This window comes from Cibotium barometz, chromosome 2, assembly GCF_041138505.1.
Source record: "Cibotium barometz isolate CiBa-2024 chromosome 2, ASM4113850v1, whole genome shotgun sequence".
Classification (NCBI taxonomy): Eukaryota; Viridiplantae; Streptophyta; class Polypodiopsida; order Cyatheales; family Cibotiaceae; genus Cibotium; species Cibotium barometz.
Window position 1 is genome coordinate 27,855,734 of NC_141047.1, and position 22,512 is coordinate 27,878,245.

Genomic DNA, 22,512 nt, shown 5'->3' on the forward strand with positions numbered 1-22,512 from the left:
AACCTTGATCTCTAATTCTTTCACAAAGACCATGCTTTGGTGAGCCCTTGAGCCATGCTCATATGTGAACCTCGGAGCCATGCTCATACCCGAGCCTCTAAATCTGAAGCCCAAAACATGCCCTGTTCTTGCATTAGTGGAGTACATGGTACAATCTGAAGGCCAACTCATTATGACTAATGAACGTCTTCTCAAGCATCTCCACCTTCGCTCCGAAGGGGGGTTTGTTGGGATTCGGAGCCTCATGCGTGAACGTCCCCTCGTATATCAACCCTTAATTGTATGTCCGTGTGTGTGTGAACAGTCCCTAAATTGTTCTAGTAGTGTGTGAACACACTCTTATAAGTGTGTTGAGAGAAGGGAGAGAGGAGGAAGGCGCGCAAAGGTGGGGGGGGGAGGGTGGGTGCGTGTGAAGTAAACTACAACAAGACTTTGTGCACACACCTTTGTATGGGATCTTCTCAATTTGCGGCCCTCCAATGCACAGCGCTGAGCTGATATTTGTCCATAGTGCAGGTAAGGTGATAGGCCTGAGAGTGCTGAAGGCTTGGAAGGATCATTGCGGTCGTCTGCATAATTTCTTATTCGCGTCGTCAGGAACCCATTCTTTTTTCCTAAAAGCAACTCCATTGCAGCATCTTCTCCTGGTTCACACCATTTGATTTCACGCACTTCTGCGCCCTTCCTAGCAGGACAAACATCTTTAATGCAAAATGAAGATGAAGCAATTCCTCTCATATCCCAAAAATTGCAGGCATATGGGCTTAGATTTACCTTGTGACTTCATCTATGAGGGAGTCCCAATCGATAACTTCAGGCTGTTCAAATGTCCATGTTTTGCTTGGAGACTCGAGTGATGGGTACTCAAGAAGATATTCTGGCAATTGTTTCTGAATTTTACCACGGATTGTCCGAGCACTATACTCTAGTTTGTTAGAAGAAACCCATGCTGGCACCACATTGTGGGCATCAACCTCATACACAGTAATTGAAGTGGCGACTCTTCCAGAAATACCCTCCCGCCAGGCTCTACCTATTCTTAAAGGAGAAAAATCCATGACAAGAGCTGATGCACCACACCTTTCAAGAAATGCAGGAATATTTTCCTCGGCTTTTCCCTGCATTAAACAGTGGCATAATGTAGTCAGAAGTTGCAGTTCTGGATCCCCCAAAAAAATTAGGTCTACGTATATTTTGACGTCTACATATATTTAGACAGTGCACATTATAATAAATACCAAAGAATCTGAAACCATTTAGTTATCTTAAGCTCCATAAACCCTATGTAAGAACCTTCAATGCCTTCATTTTCGTAAAACTAGAAAAATTTAAGCCCGATTGGCTAGCTTGACCTCCAACACCACTCATATGCCCTGTAAAAATGCAGGCCTTGAAAGGATTAGATCCAAGGAAGGTATCCAAGTCCTAACACTGCAACTTGCAAGGCCACTTTGAGTCCTGTGCGAGGGCTCACATTCCATCCTCGCCGGATCAGCAGAAAGACCTGCAAAGAAACATGGTGATGACCAACGCTCGCGTGATGCAGCACATTCCTTCTTTTCAATGTTATTTAGAAGGATTTTGGAGATGCCTTATGCATCTTCTATCACAATACTACTACTTATAGTGTATTACCTTTGGTCTCATGGCCAATGTGCTTCTCCTTCATACTTTCTCAATGTAACTTTCTTTCTTTCTTTCTTTTCTTAAACCAGAGACTTCTATTATGTATAAAAAAACCATACAACCAAGTTCGTACTATTATGGAGGATACTCTATGGCGGGCCCAATTAGGTCTGCATAAGTATAGAATTCATGAGACCACGGAATGTAACACTTCACAATCATGTTTGTGAAGGGTCCTCTCTATGTGACACACCTACGTCTGTAGGGGGGACACAGGCAGGCAGCACAGGCGGGCAGCACAGCCAGGAGATGGGTGCAAGTGTCTGTGGCAGCCAGGCAGTGATTCTGGCCAGCGCGGGTGCCACCTATGTGTGCTGGTCGGCAACCTCTACTGTTGTCAGTCTGTAGAAGACAGGCCCCACAATTAGCCTAGACCTAGCCGACCGCAAGTCTGCAAGCCGTGACTGACACAAGACTGTCACATGGCATCTGTGCTGGCCAGAATCCCTGCCCAGCTACCTCAGAAGCCTGCACCCATCTCCTAGCAGGCTAGCTGTATTGCGCCCTGCCTGTGTGCACATACACATAGGTGTGTCACACTCTGACCCGCAAGATTTAAGAGCAAGTTCACAATTTGACTTCCCATTTCTAGTGAATAGGAGTTCAAATCAATTGGGGGGGGGGGGGCGTCGCAGTCCTCTTCAAACCGCACCTCCGTAGTACGTACCATACTTGCAGTTGTCCAGAAGGAAGAAGAGGCCCAATATATGTGGATGTGCCTATGCTTGCGAGAGGATCAAGTGGTACACATAGCCGTATGCTATTTTCTAAATTCTGCTAGATACATCTAATTAGTTGCAAACGTGGGAATTGATTCTTGAATTTTTGGCTCAAATGTTGTCGAGGCGGTAGCTAAGACTGCTAGTTGGTTACTATTGGGGTTGCTTCAACACACAAGCTCTTGTGTAGGTGCTGAATGCACGAGAGTGGTTGAGTGACTTGCTTGGTATTGCTTGGGTTTCCATTCTGTATGCCCAGAGTTCTCTAGTGGAATGGTCTTGGACCAAGAAGAGCGATTTACGAACCCTCCACAAGGAGGAGGTTCTAAGGCCTTGACTGGCCAGCGGTCGGAAGGCTGTAACAACAAACAACAAGGGCAAAGGGAAGTCTTCATCGGAGAAGTCTTCTGAGAAGAAGCCCGATTCAGACCGTGAGAAACTGAAGACCGAGAGGACCTGTAATGATTGTGGCAAGAAAGGCCGCTATTGGAGGAAGTGTCCCAAGCGGACTGGGAAGAGTGTTGATTCTTCAGCTTCAGCTTCAGCTTCAGCTGCAAAGACTCCAGCCTTTGTGCACTTGGAGATGTTGGACACCGATGCTTCATCTTCTTCTAGCAAAGAGGCAGTTGGCTTCACCGCCAAGGATACTCGGGAATGGATTCTTGCTAGTGGTGCTTCCAGGCACATGACTCCTTCCCGTGACTTCTTTCAAGATCTGAAACAGCAGTCAGGTCGCATTTTCATTGGCGACAATTCCACCATACCGATTCACAGTGAGGGCCGGATGGAGATCATTCCCGATGGTAGAGGAGGGAAGCATTCCTCTCGTGTTCTTTATGTCCCCGCACTTCGTTTTCATCTGTTGTCAGTGCATGAGGTTTGCAAGACTGGCTTCTGGGTGGAGTTTGAGGAGCATTCTGTTGCTCTACGGGACCGCGAGACTGGCTAGGTTGTTTGGGAAGGCGGAGTGGAGAATCAATTTTTCTGGCAAAGGGGAATTTTTGGCAAACCCCTAGAAATTTTTGAACCTGACCTGCCCTGAAATGGTTGCAAATTTTTATTTTTCATTTTTTGTCTTCTTAAATTCCAGAAATCAGAGTACCTAGCAACGGGGCAGATTTGCAGGCTGGCAGATGGCGTGTAGAGTCAGAGATGCCTGGCAGGGTCAAACGTGGCAGGAGGTACACATGGCCACGTGCAAGTATTGAAGACAGCAAGCAGCAAGTACAACCCTGGCAGGCGACGGGTGCATGTACAGAAGCTGCAGAGGCACGTGCAGGTACTGAATGTGCAGTTGACGTGGCGAGGAACTAGCCGGCGCAGGTACGGGGGGCAGATGAGCCGGCAAGATGCAGGTACGGGAGGGCAGCTGAGCCGGCGGGGTGCAAGTACAATCGTGGGACGAGCGACGGGCACGACTGGACGGAGCCGACGGCGGCGACTGAAAACGACGCGTCGCAGCTAGACAGAAGTGGTCTGGGCTGCAGCAGGCGACGTAAGCCCTGTTCACACATAGCACTACCATAAGTGAGCATATGCCTACACCACACGTGTGAAGTCGCTTCAGAGCTTCTGGATATGCAGGTCATGGAGCAAGCCAACAGCTTGAAGGGCTGACCGACTAGCAGGTTTTGGCCTATATAAAGGCTAGTCCAAGCATTCTTTCATTCATCTTCCCCTAGATCGGGCAGGTCATAGGGTAGGTCAAGAGTCACCTTTTTGGTAGGCTTAAGGCCACAAATCTTGTACAATTTTATGTACTTTATAATATATTGAAAATACAACTCTCTCTCTCTCTCTCCTCTGTCTGTCTTTGTTGGTGATTTGCATCACAGTTCCTATTCAGCTACTTAGGGCTGAAAGAAGGCACACAGAACTTCCGAGCATGTGACAAAATGATGCTTGAACGCCTCATTTGTCGTAAGAACACACGGCGTTTTTGGTAAGGAGCGAGGGTGACTGTTACCAATCCTTTTCAAGTGACAATAGTAGTGAGGCTTGGCAGAAACTTCTTGAGCACAGCCCACCCACCCCCATCACAGATTCGTCGTTTGGCACACCTACGCACAAAAGCTCTACCACATTCCTAACCACACACCCACAAATCTATCACGATACACACACCTCCCCTGACCCACTTCCACCACCCTCTTTTCCATACATAATGTTACTAAAGCCATAAATAAACTGCAGCATGCGAAGGCCAAGCACCACGAGGACTTACTAACTCAGCATATTGCTTATGCATGTGACACTCTAACCCCCTTCCTAGTTGATATGTTCAACATAGCCCTTTACCAAGGTTTTCCACCCTTGTGGTCTAGTAAGACCATTGTGTTGATCCAAGCCGGGGACCCATTAGAGCCAAATAACTACCACACCATCATGACAGGCAAACTTTACAAGTCAGTGTTGGAGTTCGAGGTCAATGCATTTGCAGAGAGACATGGGCGTAGAGTGTCAGAATATGCAGCGGATATGAGACAAACAACTGAGAGCACACGCAGCAAGACTCCACGATGAAGATGAGCAAACGCAAGAGAGAACCACCAGCCTGAAAACGCAGAACTGAGTATGGAAGAGCAAACGAAGAAAAGAGAGAGAGAGAGAGAGAGAGAGAGAGAAGTTGTATAAACTCTGCTATATACAATAGATACGGTACACAATACTGAAGTGGGGGTAGGGTGGTATTTATACCCCCCCCCGACCAATAAAATAGGAAAAATATATGGAAAAATGGGGAAAACTGAGCAAAACTCCTGGATGGGCACACCCACAACAAAGGCCCTCTATGAGCACTACGGTACAGACAGGAGATGACTACTAACACCCCCTCTCAGCTTGTAACATGCAGAAGCTTTGGGGGAGATCAATAACTTCAATGCTCAGAAATCAGCACACGTTTCACAATGAAAATAACGCACAAAACTAAATATAGATGTGCGGAAAAATAGAGAGAGAGAGAGAGAGAGAGAGAGAGAGAGAGAGAAGAGGACCCAGTCTTGGGTCCCGAATACCCTCTGTAGGGCTATTTGCTTTTATTAGAATGATGCAAAATCTGAAATAAAAGACTGAACCTGAACCTTCTTGGCTGAGATAGATCCCTGCCCTTAACCTTCAATCCTTCACCCTTGCGTTAGCTTCTCCCTTGGTTGTCCTGGCCCTTGAGTTAGCTTCAGCACCTTGTGAATTATGAGATGGGTGGGACTGAATTATGCCTTGGGTATTTATACCCCCTTCCTAGACTTTATACATCTCCAATTGCGATGTTACTCGCATCGGTGATTACCTCAAACGGCTCATCCCACGAGGCAAGAGCTAAACAAGGCGCTTCTAATAAAGCCACCTTGAGGTTCTTGAATGCCTCCAATGCTTGTGGAGTCATTCGAATCCGTTGCCTCATAGTCTTGGCACCCTTTAGCAGATCGGTGAGATCCGCCGAGAGGTCAGAAAACTTGTCTGTGGGTGGAGTATGCCTAGCATATACTCACAAAGGATCTGATGTCATAAGCAATGCGAGGTACTTCCCATTTGACAATCTTGGCCACCTTGGCCGCCAGATCAAGTCGAATGCCTTCTGCACTAATTATATATCCAAGGTAATGAACCTCGAACAAATAAAATTCCAACTTCTTCTCATTGACGTAGAGCTCGTTGCGTTCCAGCAACTTCAAGACTTTCTCCACATTAATGTCATGTTGCTCAACCGTAGTTGAAAATACCAGTATGTCGTCCAGAAATATGAACACACACTTTCCAATCAATTCTCGAAACACCAGCATCATCATGCGGTTGAATGTGGCTGGGACGTTCGTCAAGCCAAAAGCCATAACCACAAATTCATAGTGGGCCCGTTCTGTACGGAAGGCTATCTTCTCCACAATCCTCACTTGGTGGTACCCACTCTTCAAATCGAGTTTCAAGAACACCTTAGCCCTATTCAGCCTCTCGAGAATATAATCTATTCGAGGCATCAGGAATCTACTCTTGACAGTCAGCTTATTGGGTGCACGATAATCGACACAAACGAGAAGACCCATCTTTCTTCTTGACAAACAAGATCGATGCTGCAAATGGTGACACGCTAGGGCGGATGAAGCCAGATTGCAACAATTCTTGGAGTTGGTGATCCAACTCCGATTCCATTGCCTTGGAAAGGCAATATGGAAACTTGCTCGAGGGTTCCGAGCCTAGGAGAAGATCGATCTTGTAGTTCTCCAGTCTGGACGGGGGGAGCTGGGGAGTGAGATTATCCTGAAGAAAAATCTTCTGGAACTTTTCATGGAGAGCCAAATACTTCTCGAAAGCATTGGCTACCGTCTAGGCAGTCTGGATGTAAATCATCCCACAATGTGCGCCTTTCCTGATCGCTCTTTTAGCCTGCAAGTGACTGATGAGCGGAAAGTTCGGCATTCCTGGCTCACACTTAATGGTCACTGGGACATTGGACACATTCCGACTGATCTGGAAAGTGTGCTTGTCCCACTTGCCATCAGGAAGGAGCTTCTACCAATATTATGTCTGCTCCTACAAGAGGGGCAACCATAAAATCATGCACAAACTCTATGCCCTGAATAACTAACTTAGCACCAAGAGCTTCATACTTGACGCTCGTTGTCATGCCTGTGCTAAAACCCTCAACTTGCTTGTCCACCGAAGTCGGGACGAAACGGGCACGCCGAGCGGCCTGTTCCGTGACCACGTCCTCCATGCTACCGCTCTCAAACAAGACGATTCTCTAGCCACCAATGTAGCCGAAGGTCTTAAGCAATTCATTGCGCCAATTTGTTGCGCTCATACTCTTGGTCATGGGCGCCCTTCTGCTTATCTTCAAGCTCCCGACTAATGATTGCTCCAACCGAAGCATTGGGATTCGAAGAACTAGGAACAGCCACTAGGGTCTGTCTGGGAGCTGGGATCACCATTGAAGCTCTGGAGACTGAGGCGACGGTCTTTGGAGCAGTAGTCTTCTTAGGACACTCCCGAGAAGTGTGTCCTTTTGTATAACAAAAGAAACACCTACCCTCCTTCTTGTACTGAGCAATCTCCTCAACACTCAACTTGCCACCGGTCTTGCCTGCCTCTACTTTCTGGTCTGGAGTAAGCTTGGACGCATTGGTCAAGTTCTTGGAGCCAGAGGCTCCCGTGCTCTATCCTGGGGAAGATCCCGTCTGGTTCTGGCCTTTTCTCCCCGAGGTGGTAGCCTTGCGAGTAGCCGACTGGAAAGTCTTGGAACTTTCCGCCATTGTGCTTCATTTCCACACTCTGCGCAGGCGAGAGTGCGTCTTCAAAGGTGGCTGGCCTAAACATACGCACCTCCCACTGGATTTGCGTGTCAAGGCCATACAGGAATTGCCCTTTCTTGTCCGTATCAGATAAGCCTAACTACAAACATAAGTTTGAAATTTTATTGCCAAACTGAAGGATTGGTTGCGCGTTCTGAAGCGCTCTCCTAAACTCGTCTTCGAGTCACTCAAGGTAATGGGACACTAGAAACCACTACTTAAGGTCGCAGACAAACTCGTCCTAAACATAAGCTGCCATACCTAATCTGGTGTGGGCATGAGCCCATTGGGTCCACCAAGGAATGGCCTCACCTTCCAAGTACCAACGGGCTAAAATCACCCTGTCAAAATCATTTTTTCTAACTGCGGCAAAGCAAGCTTCAAATTGATGCAACCATGAATAAAGAGTTGTGGAGTCGAGTTTACCATTATACTTATTGAAATTCAATCTCTCGGGAAAATGATTTGAGGAAGCCGTTGGTATCAGTCTTGCGTCCAAAGCCACAAGGTATCGCTCATGTTCCACGTGTTGCATGGCGATGTCTTCACGTTGTCGGATCTCCAATGCACGCATCTACAACTTAAGCATCGAATCGTGACCCTTCGAAAGGATCCCTCTGTAGAGGATTTGGAATCTAGGATATAGAGGGAGAGGGAGGAGACGGAAAACCGGGAGCTAGAGAACGGGTGCGCACTTCCAGAGCCAATATCTATCTGCGCCTTCTGCTCTTCCAACTTGGTAATTCGGTCTGTGATTGCTCGCATCATCTGTTGGAACATCTCTTTTACACTCATGCCTGATGCCCTAGCTGGACTACCTTGTGCACTTTGGTCCCAAGGTTCTTGGTCTTTCTCGCCGTCGCAGCTCGCCATAGCAGGAAGATGCACCTCCTTTCCGGAGCGCAATCTGACCATCCACTATGTGTGGGAGACTTCCGGAGGCTAAAAACCAACCGTCCTTCGAGGGATAGGAGTCACTCCGAAAGGGGTGGACCAGAGTTTGAAAACCAACCACACGAGCGAAAAAAAAAATCTGGTTTCTTGCTGAATCTTTACACTTGAAGTAGGCTCTGATACTACCACTGTAACATGCAGAAGCTTCGGGGGAGATCGGTAACTTCAATGCTCAGAAATCAGCACACGTTTCGCGACGAAAATAATGCACAAAACTGAATATAGATGTGCAAAAAAATAGCGAGGGAGAGGGAGAAGAGGACACAGTATTGGGTCCCGAATACCCTCTATAGGGCCCCCACCACGGATGGTGTATTTTCTTTTATTAGAATGATGCAAAATCTGAAATAAAAGACTGAATCCTGAACCTTCTTAGCTGAGATAGATCCCTGCCCTTGACCTTCAATCCTTCACCCTTGCATTGGCTTCTCCCTTGGCTGTCCTGGCCCTTGAGTTAGCTTCAGCACCTTGTGAATTATGAGATGGGTGGGACTGAATTATGCCTTGGGTATTTATACCCCCTTCCTAGACCTGGTCGGCTGGCTTCTTTTTCCCTCCATGGCTTGCAAAAAATAGCATTTAATGCTAATTAAGCCCACGTGTTCACACTGCACCTGCTGTAATGGCCTGGCCGCCTTGTGGGCTGCTGTCCAGGCCTGCGCAGGCTGCTGGACAGCCCCTGGGCAATGGCCGACTGGCTGCTGGGCAGCCCTTTGGCCTGGCCGCTTGACTGGGCTGGCCCAAAGGCCTTGTCGGCTGCCTGGCCAGGCCCCTTAGGCTGGCCGACAGCCTGCCCAGCCCACACTAGGGCTGGTGGGCAAGGCCTAGGGCCTTCCTAGCCCCCTTAGGGTGGCCCATAGCCTTCCCCGTGCCCATACCTTATGCATTCCTACATCTACATAGTCGTTTGACATCTGGTCGCAGACCAACCATACAGAGCAACTAACATCATTCCAAAGGGAGATACACAGCGCGGACTGGCACTGCTTCATGTGCAGGACAATACACACCTGACCTCGGACGAATGGAGTGGAACCCTGGCTGACTCGTCCCGGACTGGGCTCACATGGGACCAGTTTTCCACCCCAGGTCCTGCACCTTCCTGTTCAGATATGTCTACGTGGCATCCAAGTGCGGGATGCACATGACACAGCTCTTGGATGTGAAACCAACCCTAGTGAGCTGGAGTGCTGTCGGAGCATAGCCTAAGGTAGAGACTTCGTGAAGAGGTCTGCCGCATTGTCCTCCGTCGAACAAAACTCTAGAAAGATGTCATCAGCAAAAAACTTCTCACGAACAAAATGACTCTCGATGACCGTGGGTTCTACCAGTGGAAACCCAATCTCACCAAGTAACCTCTGCAACCGCATCACCTCGCAAGCAGCAGCACAAGCAGCCCGGTACTCTACCTCTGTAGACGACAAGGCAATAGTTGGTTGCCTCTTGCTGCTCCATGAAACCGCTCCTGAGCCAAGGGTAAAACTGTAGCCTGATGTAGATCTCCTCGTCTCTGGATCTCCTCCCCAATCTGAGTCACTCCAACCGTGGAGTCTGACTCCATCCATCGTTCCCCCTTAGTGTCATAGAAGAATCCAAGATCCTTCGTACCCTGCAGATACCGCAAGATCTGCAATCCTGCGTCCCAATGAGTCTTCAAAGGCGTCTACATGAATGAGCTCAACAGTCCCACCGAGAAGCTCAAGTCCAATCTGATGTTCAACAACCAAATCAATGAACCAAACCGCTCCCGATACATAGAGGCATCAACCTGCTCACAAGGATCATCAATTGTAACTTTGGCATGCCAAGTCCTGGAACCTGTTGAAGACCATACAAGGCCTTCTCGAACCTATAAACCACTCCCTCTGAACCCGGAACCTCAAAGCCTCGAGGCTGCTCGACATCCACCTCCTGCTGCAAGTCACCGTCTGCCACTTACATGGCTTTCCTACAAGTCCTCCTGGAAAGAGCTTCCTCAATTGCAAGAGGGTCTTCGTCCCGAATGATAACGAGACATCAAAGCATAGTTTACCTGTAAAGGCTCCTCTAACTGACGAACGCAAGAACTGGAATGTTCCTACCTGTTGCCATCATCTGGCAAGCCATCCACCATCTGGTCCCGGAAAGCCTGCCGCCGCAACGTATCCACATTTATCCACATTCAAGTGGTCATGACGAAACTGCCACACATCACCTAACTGAGAACCTGTAAGAGAGAGTACTCAGAGTTTGTAAATCCCATTGTCCACTCCGCCTTCCCATACAACCTGGCCTGTCGCTTTGTCCCGGAGAGCAACAAAATTCTCATCAAACTCCACCCGTACGCCAGTCTTGCAAACCTCATGCACTGACTACAGATGAAAACCAAGAGATGGAACAAAAAGAACTTGGGAGGAATGCTTCCCCCCTCTGCCATTGGGAACGATCTCTAACCTGCCCTCACTATGAATAGGTATAGTGGACTCCTCACCAATCAAGATGTGACCTGCGTGCCTTCGAAGATCTTGTAATAACTCTCGGGAAGGAGTCATGTGCCTGGAAGCACGACTATCAAGAATCCACTCCCGAGTGTCCCTAGCGGTGAGTCCAACCGCCTCCCTGCTCGAAGAAGATGAAACGCCTATGTCCATAATCTCCAAGTACACAAAAGCTGGAGTCTTCACAATTACTACTAAGGACTCTGCACCCTGCTCAATGCTCCGCTTAGGACATTTTCTCCAATAATGGCCTTTCTCGCCACAATTGTTACAGGTCCTCTTTGCCTTCAAGGCGTCACAATCGAAGTCGGCTCCTGCTCGAAAGACTTCTCCTGTGAAGACTTCCCTTTGCCCTTACTGTGGCCTTGCGACCGCTAACCAGTCAAGGCCTCAGAACCTCCGCCCTGTGGAGGGTTCGTAAAATGCTCTTCTTGGTCCAAGACTATAGGCACAAGCTCCTCCCACATGATGGTGTTGAGCCTGCCACTACTGATCAAAGAGAAGTAGAAAGCTCAGTATTGAGAGGTCAGATGAGACAGCAAAGTGATGGCCATGTCCTCTGAAGATATCTCCTTCCTAGCTTGAAGAACCTCCCGCTGAAGAGCCTGCAACTTGTTGATGTGCATCGTCGAAGACTCTGCAGAATCCATCACCCGCATCTGCACTTCCAAGAAGATCCACTTCATGGGTGATACCCTGTTATACAGAAAAGCCAAATGCTGCCAAATCCCTCTAGCCAGCATCATATGTTTTATATGATTAATCACATGTGGTGTGCCATTAAAGAAGATGAAAGAACGCACACGGGCATTGACACGATCCCACAACTGTGTCTGTGCCTCCCGTTCTTTCCGAGTAGAGGATAAAAGCTCCCCATCCTCCAACTTTGGTTGTGGAACACCAACAATAATGAAATTAGCCAAGTCATAAGACTCCAATACAAACTCCATCATAACCTTCCAGATGTCATAGTTGGTCCTGTCCGACTGTCAATCCACCAGGAACATGGGGAGAGTAGGGATCTTCACGTGCTTCTCAGCCATCTCAAGCAAGCCTACCATCTCGGGGGGGTTACTTTGGTCTTGTGAAGGGAGGCTGGGTGGGAAAAAAAGTGAAGAATGAAAGAGTGCACAGAGCAGAAGCAATAGAGCACTAGAGTGTGCTGAATAGAGAGTGCAAGAGAGAGAGAGATATGGAGCAACTATGCTGAATATACTGATCAATACAGTCCCAAGCAAGAGACACAAGCAGTCTCATAAGTGAGGGAGCAAAAGATATACAAGGCAAGATGAAAAAGTGAGAGGCCAGCCCACCTATTTATAGGTGGGGAGTGCTGGCCGACTGGACATCAGTAGCTGGCTAACTGGGAAAAAACCATACGGGTTGGGAAAAATCCTAGAAAAATATATAAAATAGGGGTGGCCATCCCACAATCAAGGGCCATGCAAAAGGGACCAAAAGGACACCAGAAATGGGCAAAAACTAGGGATGAATGTGCTAACACCCCCTCTCAGCACCAAATGCTAAACAAACTCCGAGAAGCCGAAGATGAGGAACCAAGGAAGCCTCAGAAACCGGCTTGGTGAACAAATCTGCAGCATTCTCCGCTAAAGGACAATACTCCAAACGGAAATCTCCAGCAAGAACCCAATCACGAATATAGTGATACTGTATCTCAATGTGTTTCGTACGAGCATGAAACACAGGGTTCTTGGCAATGGCGATGCAACTCTGATTGTCACACCAAAGAAGAGTAGATCCGGTAGGAGGACAGCCAAGCTCCTCCAATAATCTCCGCAACCAAATCACCTCACATGCAGCATAACAAACCGCACGATACTCCGCCTCTGTAGAGGAAAGCGCCATAGTAGGTTGCTTTTTACTGCTCCATGAAATGGCTCCAGACCCGAGTGAAAAAACACAACCAATGGTCGAACGTAGAGTATCTGGATCTCCAGCCCAATCTAAATCAGACCATCCGACAAGAGTGCATCCTTGGCCATAGAAGATGCCAAAGTCCATAGTACCACGCAAGTACCGAAGAACTCTGAGAGCACACCGCCAATGCTGCTGACAGGGTTTGGATGAGAAAGAACTCAATAAACTGACTGCGAAACATATGTCCAATCGGGAGTAGGTCAACCAAACCAAACAACCGACGAGAACCCGATCCTGTCCCTGATCGATCCCTAGAGAAGCATCAAGTAGAGAAAGCTTCTCACTAGTATCCATAGGAGAAGATACTAGTCTGGATCTAGTCATCTGAAATCTGTCAAGAATCTATCGTGTGTACTTCTGTCGAGAGAAGAAAATGCCCTTCGAGGTCTGCCAAATCTCAAAGCCAAGAAAATAATGCAAAAGGCCAAGATCCGTCATCTCAAACTCTGTCTCCAAAGCATCCATGACTGGACGGATCCTCATAGAATAAGAAGCTGTAAAGATGAGGTCATCAACATAGACCACAATGATAACAATCAACCCCCTCTCAAGGAGGATATAAAGGTTCGAATCTGCATGAGAACTGCGCAGGCCGAGCTTCTGAAAGAGCTCATCAATCCACTAGTACCAAGCCCCTTCAGACCATATAAAGCCTTCTTCAGCCCGGTACACCTGATCCTGTTTGCCTGCTGGAACAACGAATCCCGGCAGCTAATCAACATAAACCTCCTCTGTGTAAGCTCTCCATTCAGGAAAGCCGACTTGACGTCCATATGGAAAATGGGCCATCTATGATGACCTGCAAGAGCAAGAACGGTGCGAATGGTAGTCATCCGGGCCGTTGCAGCGAAGGTCTCATCGAAGTCGACTCCAAAGCGCTGAGCATAACCCTTGGCAACCAACCTCGCCTTGTGCTTGTCCAAGTTGCCATCAGCTAGAAACTTCGATTTGAAGATCCAGCGCACACCAATCACCTTACGCTGCAGTGGCCAAGGCACCAAAATCCAAGTGCCATTCCATTCGATAGCATCCAGCTCTGCCTGCATAGCACGACGCCAAGGCTCATGTGAAAGAGCCTCGTCCACAGAAGTGGGATCAGAAGGACCATGAATGATAGAGGACATAAGAGCATAGTTAACAAACATGTTGCCCTCATGACTTTGTTTCCCTGTAACTCTGGAAGATCGCCGGAGAGAACCAGGTGGAGGAGCAGAAGGAAGCTCACGTAACCCAAAATCACGAATTGTCTGATAGTACCACCCAGGCACAAATCCGCTCGAACTCGTTGGAGGTGCAGCAGAGTCATCATCATCTGACTGAGAATCCACAGTTGGAGGTGTAACAGAAGTAGAGGGAGGAGGCGGCGGCGGCGGAGACAGAGGTGAAGAAGAAGCTCACCACCCCCCTCTAAAGATGTAGGAGTCTTGTCGAACACCACATCACGGCTCACAACTTTGCCGGCCTGAGGATCATAAAGACGATATGCCTTGGACATGTGCTGTATCCGAGAAAAGTCATGCGTTGAGACTTCGAGCCCAACTTGGAGCGATGCTCCTTAGGCACATAAACATACGCCGAACAACCAAATATCTGGAAATGAACAACAGAGGGCTTCTCACCATGGAAAGCCTCATATGGAGTTTTATCTGGAAGAGCAGCAATAGGAGACCTGTTTTGAATGTAGACAGCAGTGGAAGCCGCCTCAGCCCAAAAACGTCGAGGTAATGAAGAATGCTCAAGCATAGCACGGGCCATCTCCATAATGGTCCTATTCTTCCTCTCTACAACTCCATTCTCCGATGGAGTATATACTGTAGTAAGCTATCTCCGAATGCCATGGGTCTTGCAATATTGCTGAAACTCCTGGGATGTAAACTCACCCCCTCCGTCGGTCCTGAGAGCCTTGACCGAGCGACCGGTCTCTTTTTCCACCTCAACTCTCCAATCACAAAAGTGCTGAAAAGTCTCATCCTTGGTCTTCAGAAAGAAAACCCAAGTATATCTGGAGAAGTCATCCACCATCTCACGAGCATGTACAACGCCTTACTCAAAGACGCGGTACTCATAGGACCATATAAGTCTGCATGAACAAGAGTAAGTGATGTCGAAGATCTATGTGTCGCCTCCTTCGGAAAGGCGGCTCGGTGTTGCTTCCCTTGTAAACAAGAGGAACAAGCAGAAGATGGAGCCAGGATGGTCGATAAACCCTCAACCAACCCATCCTTCGAAACTCGCTATAGAAGCTGATAGCTCAAATGGCCAAACCGAGCATGCCAAAGAGGAAAACTTGTACAGACCACTATCTTGGACTCCCTAAGCCAAGATGCTACCAGTCTCCTTATCACGAATGGTAATCTCATAACGAGAGAAGATCACCTCCGTACCCTGAGCTATAAGAGCACTCACTGACAAAAGATTAAAAGCCAAATCTAGAATGTACAGAACATCAGAGAAGTACCTCTTGTCCTCGGAAGAGCGGAAGATTGGGATGGTGCCATGTCCATGCACTAGCACGGAAGAAGAATCACCCAAAGTGATCTCGCCTGACCTGGCAGTGAAGTCCTCGAACCAATCTCGATGGGGTGTCATGTGAGCAGTAGCACCGCTATCCACAATCCACGACCGCAACTGAGAAGTCACAAGAGCAAGTATACGACGAGTACTTGCTAATAGAAGAATGCCATCATCCTTCTTGGTCTGAGACACCGCTGTAGAGGAAGAGTTCTTTGCTTCTTCATCCCGTTTCTTCTTGTGACATTGGGGCGACTTATGACCCTTCTTGCCACAATAATGACATTCAATGTCCTTGTTTTTAGAAGATTTGCTTTTGTCTTTATCCTTGTCGTTATCCTTGAAGTTCTTGTCAGAACCCCCTTTCCCTTTCTTTTGTTGATTCTTCCCTTTATCTCGCGCAACCAAAGCTTCATCAGGACCACCAAAGGTGCCAGTCCGCTCCTCAAAGCGAGACTCAATCTGCATAATGGAGGGGAGAACCTCCTCCCAAGTAACTGGAACAGGACGAGGAGAAGAAACAAGAGACTGAAAATAAGCATCAAACCTCTCTGGAAGCTTGGAGAGAAGCCGAATAGCCCTATCCTCTGTAGAGATGTCCTTGCCACAAACAACAAGCTCGTCCCAGAGATCTTTCATCTTCGAGATGAAAGCAGATAAAGATGGAAAGGCGGAAACTGATAAGTTCATAAGCTGCTTTTCCAACGCCAAAATCCAACCCGGACACTTAATCTCGTAGAGATCTACAAAAGCCTTCCAAACTTCATGTGCAGCATCTGCTGTACGCACATGAGAGAGAACAGAATCCTGACAGTTCAACATCAGAAAGGAGAAAACACGACGATCACTTGCCTGCCAAATATCAATCTGTGCCTGAGTCACACCACCAGAAGCAAGGGTGGGAGGGGTGGCATTGGCAGGTGTAACAAGCCAATCCCAAAGATCCACGCCACGCAAGGTTGATTTCACCTTCACCTTCCACAAGGTGTAGTTGAAACCGTCCAACTTTGCAGACTCAGAGAACATATGAAGAGTAGTCGGAGCAGCATCACAAAAGCTTGGGCTCAATCTCAAAAATATGCACAATCTCAGAAGAAGAAGTGTCCTCCACAGGTACCAAGGGTGCCACCAAAGCCCGAACCACCACAATCCCCCTCTGCAAAAGGCAGCCAAAGAGGGGCTGCTGGCCTGAAAAAACAGGCAGCCTAGATCCAAATTCCAAGTAGAAGTAAAACGCTGATGAGAATATTACCTTCTGGCTGCAAGCGATGAAGCCAAACTGAAGGGAAAACAATCACCAAAAGCTGTCTAGAAAACGCAGCAACTAGAGGGCTGTAGATCTGAGAAAAACGCAGAGGATAAGGGGCTGTAAATAGGGCTAAATCTGGGGCAGCAGAGGGAATCGCTGAACCGGGAGCGATGATACCATGAAAGAGTGCACAAAGCGGAAGCAATAGAGCACTAGAGTGTGCTAAATAGAGAGTGGAAGAGAGAGAGAGAGAGAGAGAGATATGGAGCAACTATGCTGAATATACTGAAGCAATAGAGCACTAGAGTGTGCTGAATAGAGAGTGCAAGAGAGAGAGAGATATGGACGAGCTCAATCTGCATTTGTGCTCATGTATATATGCTTGTATCCCAGTCTCATAGAGAATTCTGTAATGTACTATGGACTTTATGTATCTTAGTATTTGTAGAATACTTGTGCCTATGTGCTAGGGTTTTCCAGAGTTAGAAAGAAGTGTGGCAGAATCACACATACAACACACAAGTCCTAAACTGCTGCACTGTATTATGTACAAGAAAGAAGTAATACAACTAAAATTCAAGTATAAGATGTGGCTGAGAATGGAGATGTCAAATCAGAGTCGTGTGACCTACTGTATACTTGTGGCTAGCACTCACCTTCAAAGAAACGCTTTGTGGGGTCCAACATTAAGGAAAGTAGATGAATATGATGATTTGGCTACCCATATATATATATATATATATATATATATATATATATATATATATATATATATATATATATATATATATATGTATGTATGTATGTATGTATGTATGTATGTATGTATGTATATTGCACCAATGCTCCTAGTCAGCCAATAGTATCGCTATCAACCACCTGCACCCGATTGCCTCATCACCAATGCCACATTTCCGTTGCCACATGGCAGTGCCACTTGTGCCAACTCTTCAAGGTGTCTAAGAAGATACACTTAGGGTACATCATCAAAGGCCTTGCAGAAGTCACAAAGCAGCAATAGATCTTCGGCCTCTTCAATCATCCCTCCTCAATGACGGCTCCCAATGTAAAAATGTGATCCAAGGTGGAGTAGGTCATCCGGAAACTTGCTTGACTCCTAGCTCTATGTTAGCAGTCATCTCCTGGCTGTACCATAGTGCTCACAAAGAGCCTTTGTTGTGGGTGTGCCCGCCCATGAGCTTTACTCAATTTTTTCCATTTTTCCATATATTTTTCTTATTTTACTGGTCGTGGGGGGCTATCAGTTCAAGCCACCTATTTTGTACCTGGTTGACTGCCTGTATGCAGTCATGGAGATCCCCAACAGCCAATCGACTGTCTTATGGTTGACCGACCAGCATAGGGGGTGGGTATAAATACCACCCCTACTCCCACTTCAGTATTGTGTACCAAATCTATTGTATATAGCAGAGTTTATACAACTTCTCTCTCTCTCTCTCTCTCTCTCTCTCTCTCTCTCTCTCTCTCTCTCTCTCTTCTGCATTTGCTCTTCCACACTCAGGTCTGCATTTTCAGGTTGGTGGTTCTCTTTTACGTTTGCTCATCTTCATCGTGGAGTCTTGTTGCATGTGCTCTCAGTTGTTTGTCTCATATCCACTGCGTATTCTGACATGGTATCAGAGCCCCAAGTGGCTTGAAGGTTGGAGACATTGGAGAGCTTGCAGGATTGTTTCTTGAAGACCCTGGAGAGCTTGCGAGACTGCTGGTTTTTTGGTGCTAATTAGAGATCTTGTGGGTTGCTTGGAACTTGGAGATTGGGTAGAAGGCGGCCATCATCGTTGGACAGCCACCTTGCATATTAGTTGCAGTCCCTTCTTTGTTAGCACATTCATCCCCAGTTTCTGCCCATTTCTAGTGTCCTTTTGGTCCCTTTTGCATGGCCCTTGATTGTGGACTGGCCACCCCTATTTTACATATTTTTCTGGGATTTTTCCCAACCCATATGGTTTTTTCCTAGTCGGCCAGCTACTGATGTCCAGTCGGCCAGCATATGTAGCTCAAGTTGGCCAGCACTCCCCACCTATAAATAGGTGGGCTGGCCTCTCACTTTTTCATCTTGCCCTGTATATCTTTTGCTCCCTCACTTATGAGACTGCTTGTGTCTCTTGCTTGGGACTGTATTGCTTCAGTATATTCAGCGTAGTTGCTAATGTCTCCAACAAGAGATCTACTAGCGGCTTTATATTCGCTTTTGGAAGTGCTACCAGGAGTAACAAGAAGGAGCCGACAGATGCTTTGTCAAGTACAAAGGTTAAGTACAAGAACATTGCCATAGCGACATATGAGGTAGCTTGGTTGCTGAAGCTACTTGCAAATATAGGTAAGCCCATGGATAGGACAGTTGTCATTTATTGTCACAACATGAGCAGCATACAATTGGACAGTAACCTACTATATCATGCTAGGACGAAGCACATTGACATGCATTATCATCTTGGGAGGGAGAAGGTTCTAGCAAAAAAAGTGGATTTGGTTTATGTCTACACAGAAAATCAAATGGCTAACATCTTCATGAAGGCATTGGGTATAGAAAAGCTTCGCAAGTTTAGAAGCTTACCTAAAGTGCAAGGTATGGAGTTGAGCTCGAGGAGTGTTGAGATATCCAGTTCAACTAGTGTGGATTTATACGATGTATATGACAGCCACTCTCGTTACTAGAGTTATGACATAGTTATAGCACCAACTTGTATAGTAAGGTTCACGCTATGGTATATGATAACCACTCTCGTTACTTAAGTTATGATGTTATGGTTATAGAGAAGTGAAGAAGATAAAATTCAGCCATCCATCTCTCCTGTGTGCCTGTCTATTCTTGTGTGTGAAGAAGAAAGCTTGCAAGGAGCTCGAGCTCACCCACTTTCCTGCATTCTTCTCACCCACCTCTCCTCAATGCAAGGGCGGCAGCCCTCACCGTCTCCAGGCTCTTCACCATGGATCCACTTCCCCGCATTCTTCTCCACATCCCTCCTCGGTGTAAGAGTGTCAGCCCTCGCCATCTCTCGTTGCTAGTTCAGCATCTGCACCATGGATTCACAAGCACTTATGGAAGTACTTTCTAGTATGACAACCATGGTTACCCACGAGTGTTATCCCAACATACAACAACGAGCACATCCAGAGGATTCTTTCCGGAGAGTTCACCAAAGAGTCTTCCCTTTCTTTAGGGACAGGTGATTTCTACACAAGTGGCACACACGAGGACACGAATGGATGTGCCTCACCACTGGAGGTCGTGCCAAAAGTTGAGGTTTTCTCGGAATCAGCTTTGTCAATGGCTCGTCAAACACAGGACAGAGTGTTTCCTTCATTGTATCGCAAGGTGTGTTACCTAGAGTATGTTCCACCACAAGGGGGCGTCCAAAGGGAGGAACAAGCATCGATGCTCAACAAGCAGGAAAAAGTTGGTCTACCCGTACTAGTGCACGGAGGTACTGGCAGTTACAGTGTTAATGAAGCAATTCTTGGAAGCTTTGGGTTCCCATTTGATTCCTTCATCGGCAAGCATATGTGGGGCTTTTCGAAGCCAAATATGGTGGTCCATATACAGAGTTTCACAGGTGGCTGGAGTTAATATCGAGTGTTCTATATAGGAGAGCTTACCAGATCTTGGACAGGAGAGTATTCTACAATTGGAGAAGCAATCCAAGGAGGAGGCTTGGACACCATGCAGCTGAGAACAGCTACAATGCAAGTGGGGGAGAATGTGACACCTCTCACCAATGGTACAGGTGGACAGCCTGTGGAGCGGTCGGCCAGCCTTGGATGGCATTCAAGCAATATGCACACCTGGTAGGAGTCCACCAGCACACGTGCCTCATGGCAGTCGCTCATTGGACAATAGGCTGACAAAATTAACTGGCCAAACGACACTAATAGTGCATAAATGTACCTACCTAGCAAATTTGTCATTTTCATCTGTGAACTCTAAACGATTAGAGCCTATATAGCATCTCTCTACTGTACAACTGGTCAAGGAGATTTACAGCAATGTGTGGGCTAAGAACTAATGTCTTCATTCTCAACCATCATTTGTACTTGAATTTCAACCGCAACACCTCTTTCTTGTACATGGATCAGTAGGTTAGGACTCGTGTGTGTGTTGTGTGTTTAATTCCGCTGCGCAATTCTCTATCTCTTCTGGCACACAGGCAGGAGTGTTCTACATTCTGTCCCCTTTTGCTGGTCAGCTAGAAAGAGATGCAAAAGGAGAGAGGTAAGGTGAGACTTTTATATTGGGTGACTGACGTTCTAGATATGATGACGCCATACCCAAAAAAACATTTAAATGGGAAAAGGTGTTAGAAACTGCAGAGAAACAACTTCTGTTTACCATCAAAAAAGATGGCAAAAGAGGAAGCCTTCACAGATTGATTATTATAAAAGCATGGGATAAAAGGGGTGTCAAGACGGCACTTCAAACATTGTGCCTCAAGACAGGATATAAGAAAGAGACTCTTCTTGCTAATTGAAGTGATTCACCGTGGAGCATAGGAAAGCAAACGTGGTGAGAGTGGGCTTCTTAGCTTCTACATGGACTACAAAATGCAGGTAAGTGCAAGTCCAACGACATGCCTAGGTTTTCAAGCTCGCAGTAAGGAAGCAATGTACTTAACCTTGAGGAGGAAAAAAGGGATGCGGAGCGTGGCGAGGTTGCGCTCCACGACTCGGAGGCCTCTGAGCATGAAGGCGAAGTGGCGGGCCTGGGCGTTGAGGAAGTTGTCCACCAGGTTGAAGGCCACGGCGAGCGGGGCGCCCCTCTTCTTGGCCTGCTCGGCTGCGTAAAGCAGCGCCCAGTTATCCCGCGAGCGCTGGTCCCTCGACATCCAATACACCACCGGGCCCCCTTCTTCTGCTTCTGTCGTGGCCTGCTTCACCAGCCGCACCCTGCCTGTATTCGTCTCTGTGCTGACCCCAACCTCGCCTTCCAGGAAAGCCCCATTGTCTTTCTCGGCGGAGGAGGACTTGGCTTTCTTGGAGGCTGCAGAGGAAGCGCTGTCTTTGGGGCGTTTCGAAGAAAGCTTCACTGTCGGAGCCATGGCGGGAACAGAGGCAAAAGAGTTACCGAACGTAACAGCGTCATGCATTTTCTTAGATGTTGTCTTAAACCTAGAACGTAGCACCCACGTAGTTGCGAGACGTAGCAGTGCCAGTGTTCACACAAAACATTTTTCTCAACCAACCTTAGGTTCATACGTTTAACAACCCAAGGTTTTAAAACCTCCTTCTATATATCTATGTCTATATCTATATCTATATCTATATCTATATATTATTTATTAGTAACCTTTCACTTGGCAAACAAAGGAGAGTCCCACTTGGCAAGAGGAGGAGAGCCCTTCACATAACTAGTGGGCAAGAGTATTCTAGCCTCAAACACGGCTATAGTGGAGTGGTTAAAGCGGACAAAGTCCCAGCCAGTGGTGTGGGTTCGATCCGTGCTCTCTACGGTGTTGCACGTCCTTGTAACCGGAGTTGGGTGTGTGAGTAGTGCATATAAATCAGTGTTTCTCGCCAAAATTTAATTTTAGAAAACCTCCTTCTATATCTATATTCTATAAATAGCAAAGGAGAGCCCCACTTGGCAAGAGGAGGAGAGCCCTTCACATAACTAGTGGCATGACCCGTCTCCGACAGGTAAGAGTATTCTAGCCTTGTATTTAAAGCCCAATTTG

General features: G+C 47.2%; 1 protein-coding gene across 1 annotated transcript in view; it reads right to left on the reverse strand.

Moving 5' to 3' along the window:
- The window catches only part of PHR1 (photolyase 1), a 38,076-nt gene extending 16,072 nt beyond the window's left edge, over positions 1 to 22,004 (reverse strand). Inside the window, exons 1-3 of the mRNA XM_086816298.1 lie at positions 21,454 to 22,004; positions 775 to 1,118; positions 445 to 685 (exon numbers count right to left, since the gene is read on the reverse strand). Of these exons, the coding sequence (XP_086672424.1) occupies positions 445 to 685; positions 775 to 1,118; positions 21,454 to 21,924 (1,056 nt within the window). The 5' untranslated portion in view covers positions 21,925 to 22,004. The remainder of the gene's footprint in view (positions 1 to 444; positions 686 to 774; positions 1,119 to 21,453) is intronic.
- Positions 22,005 to 22,512: the final 508 nt, after the last annotated feature.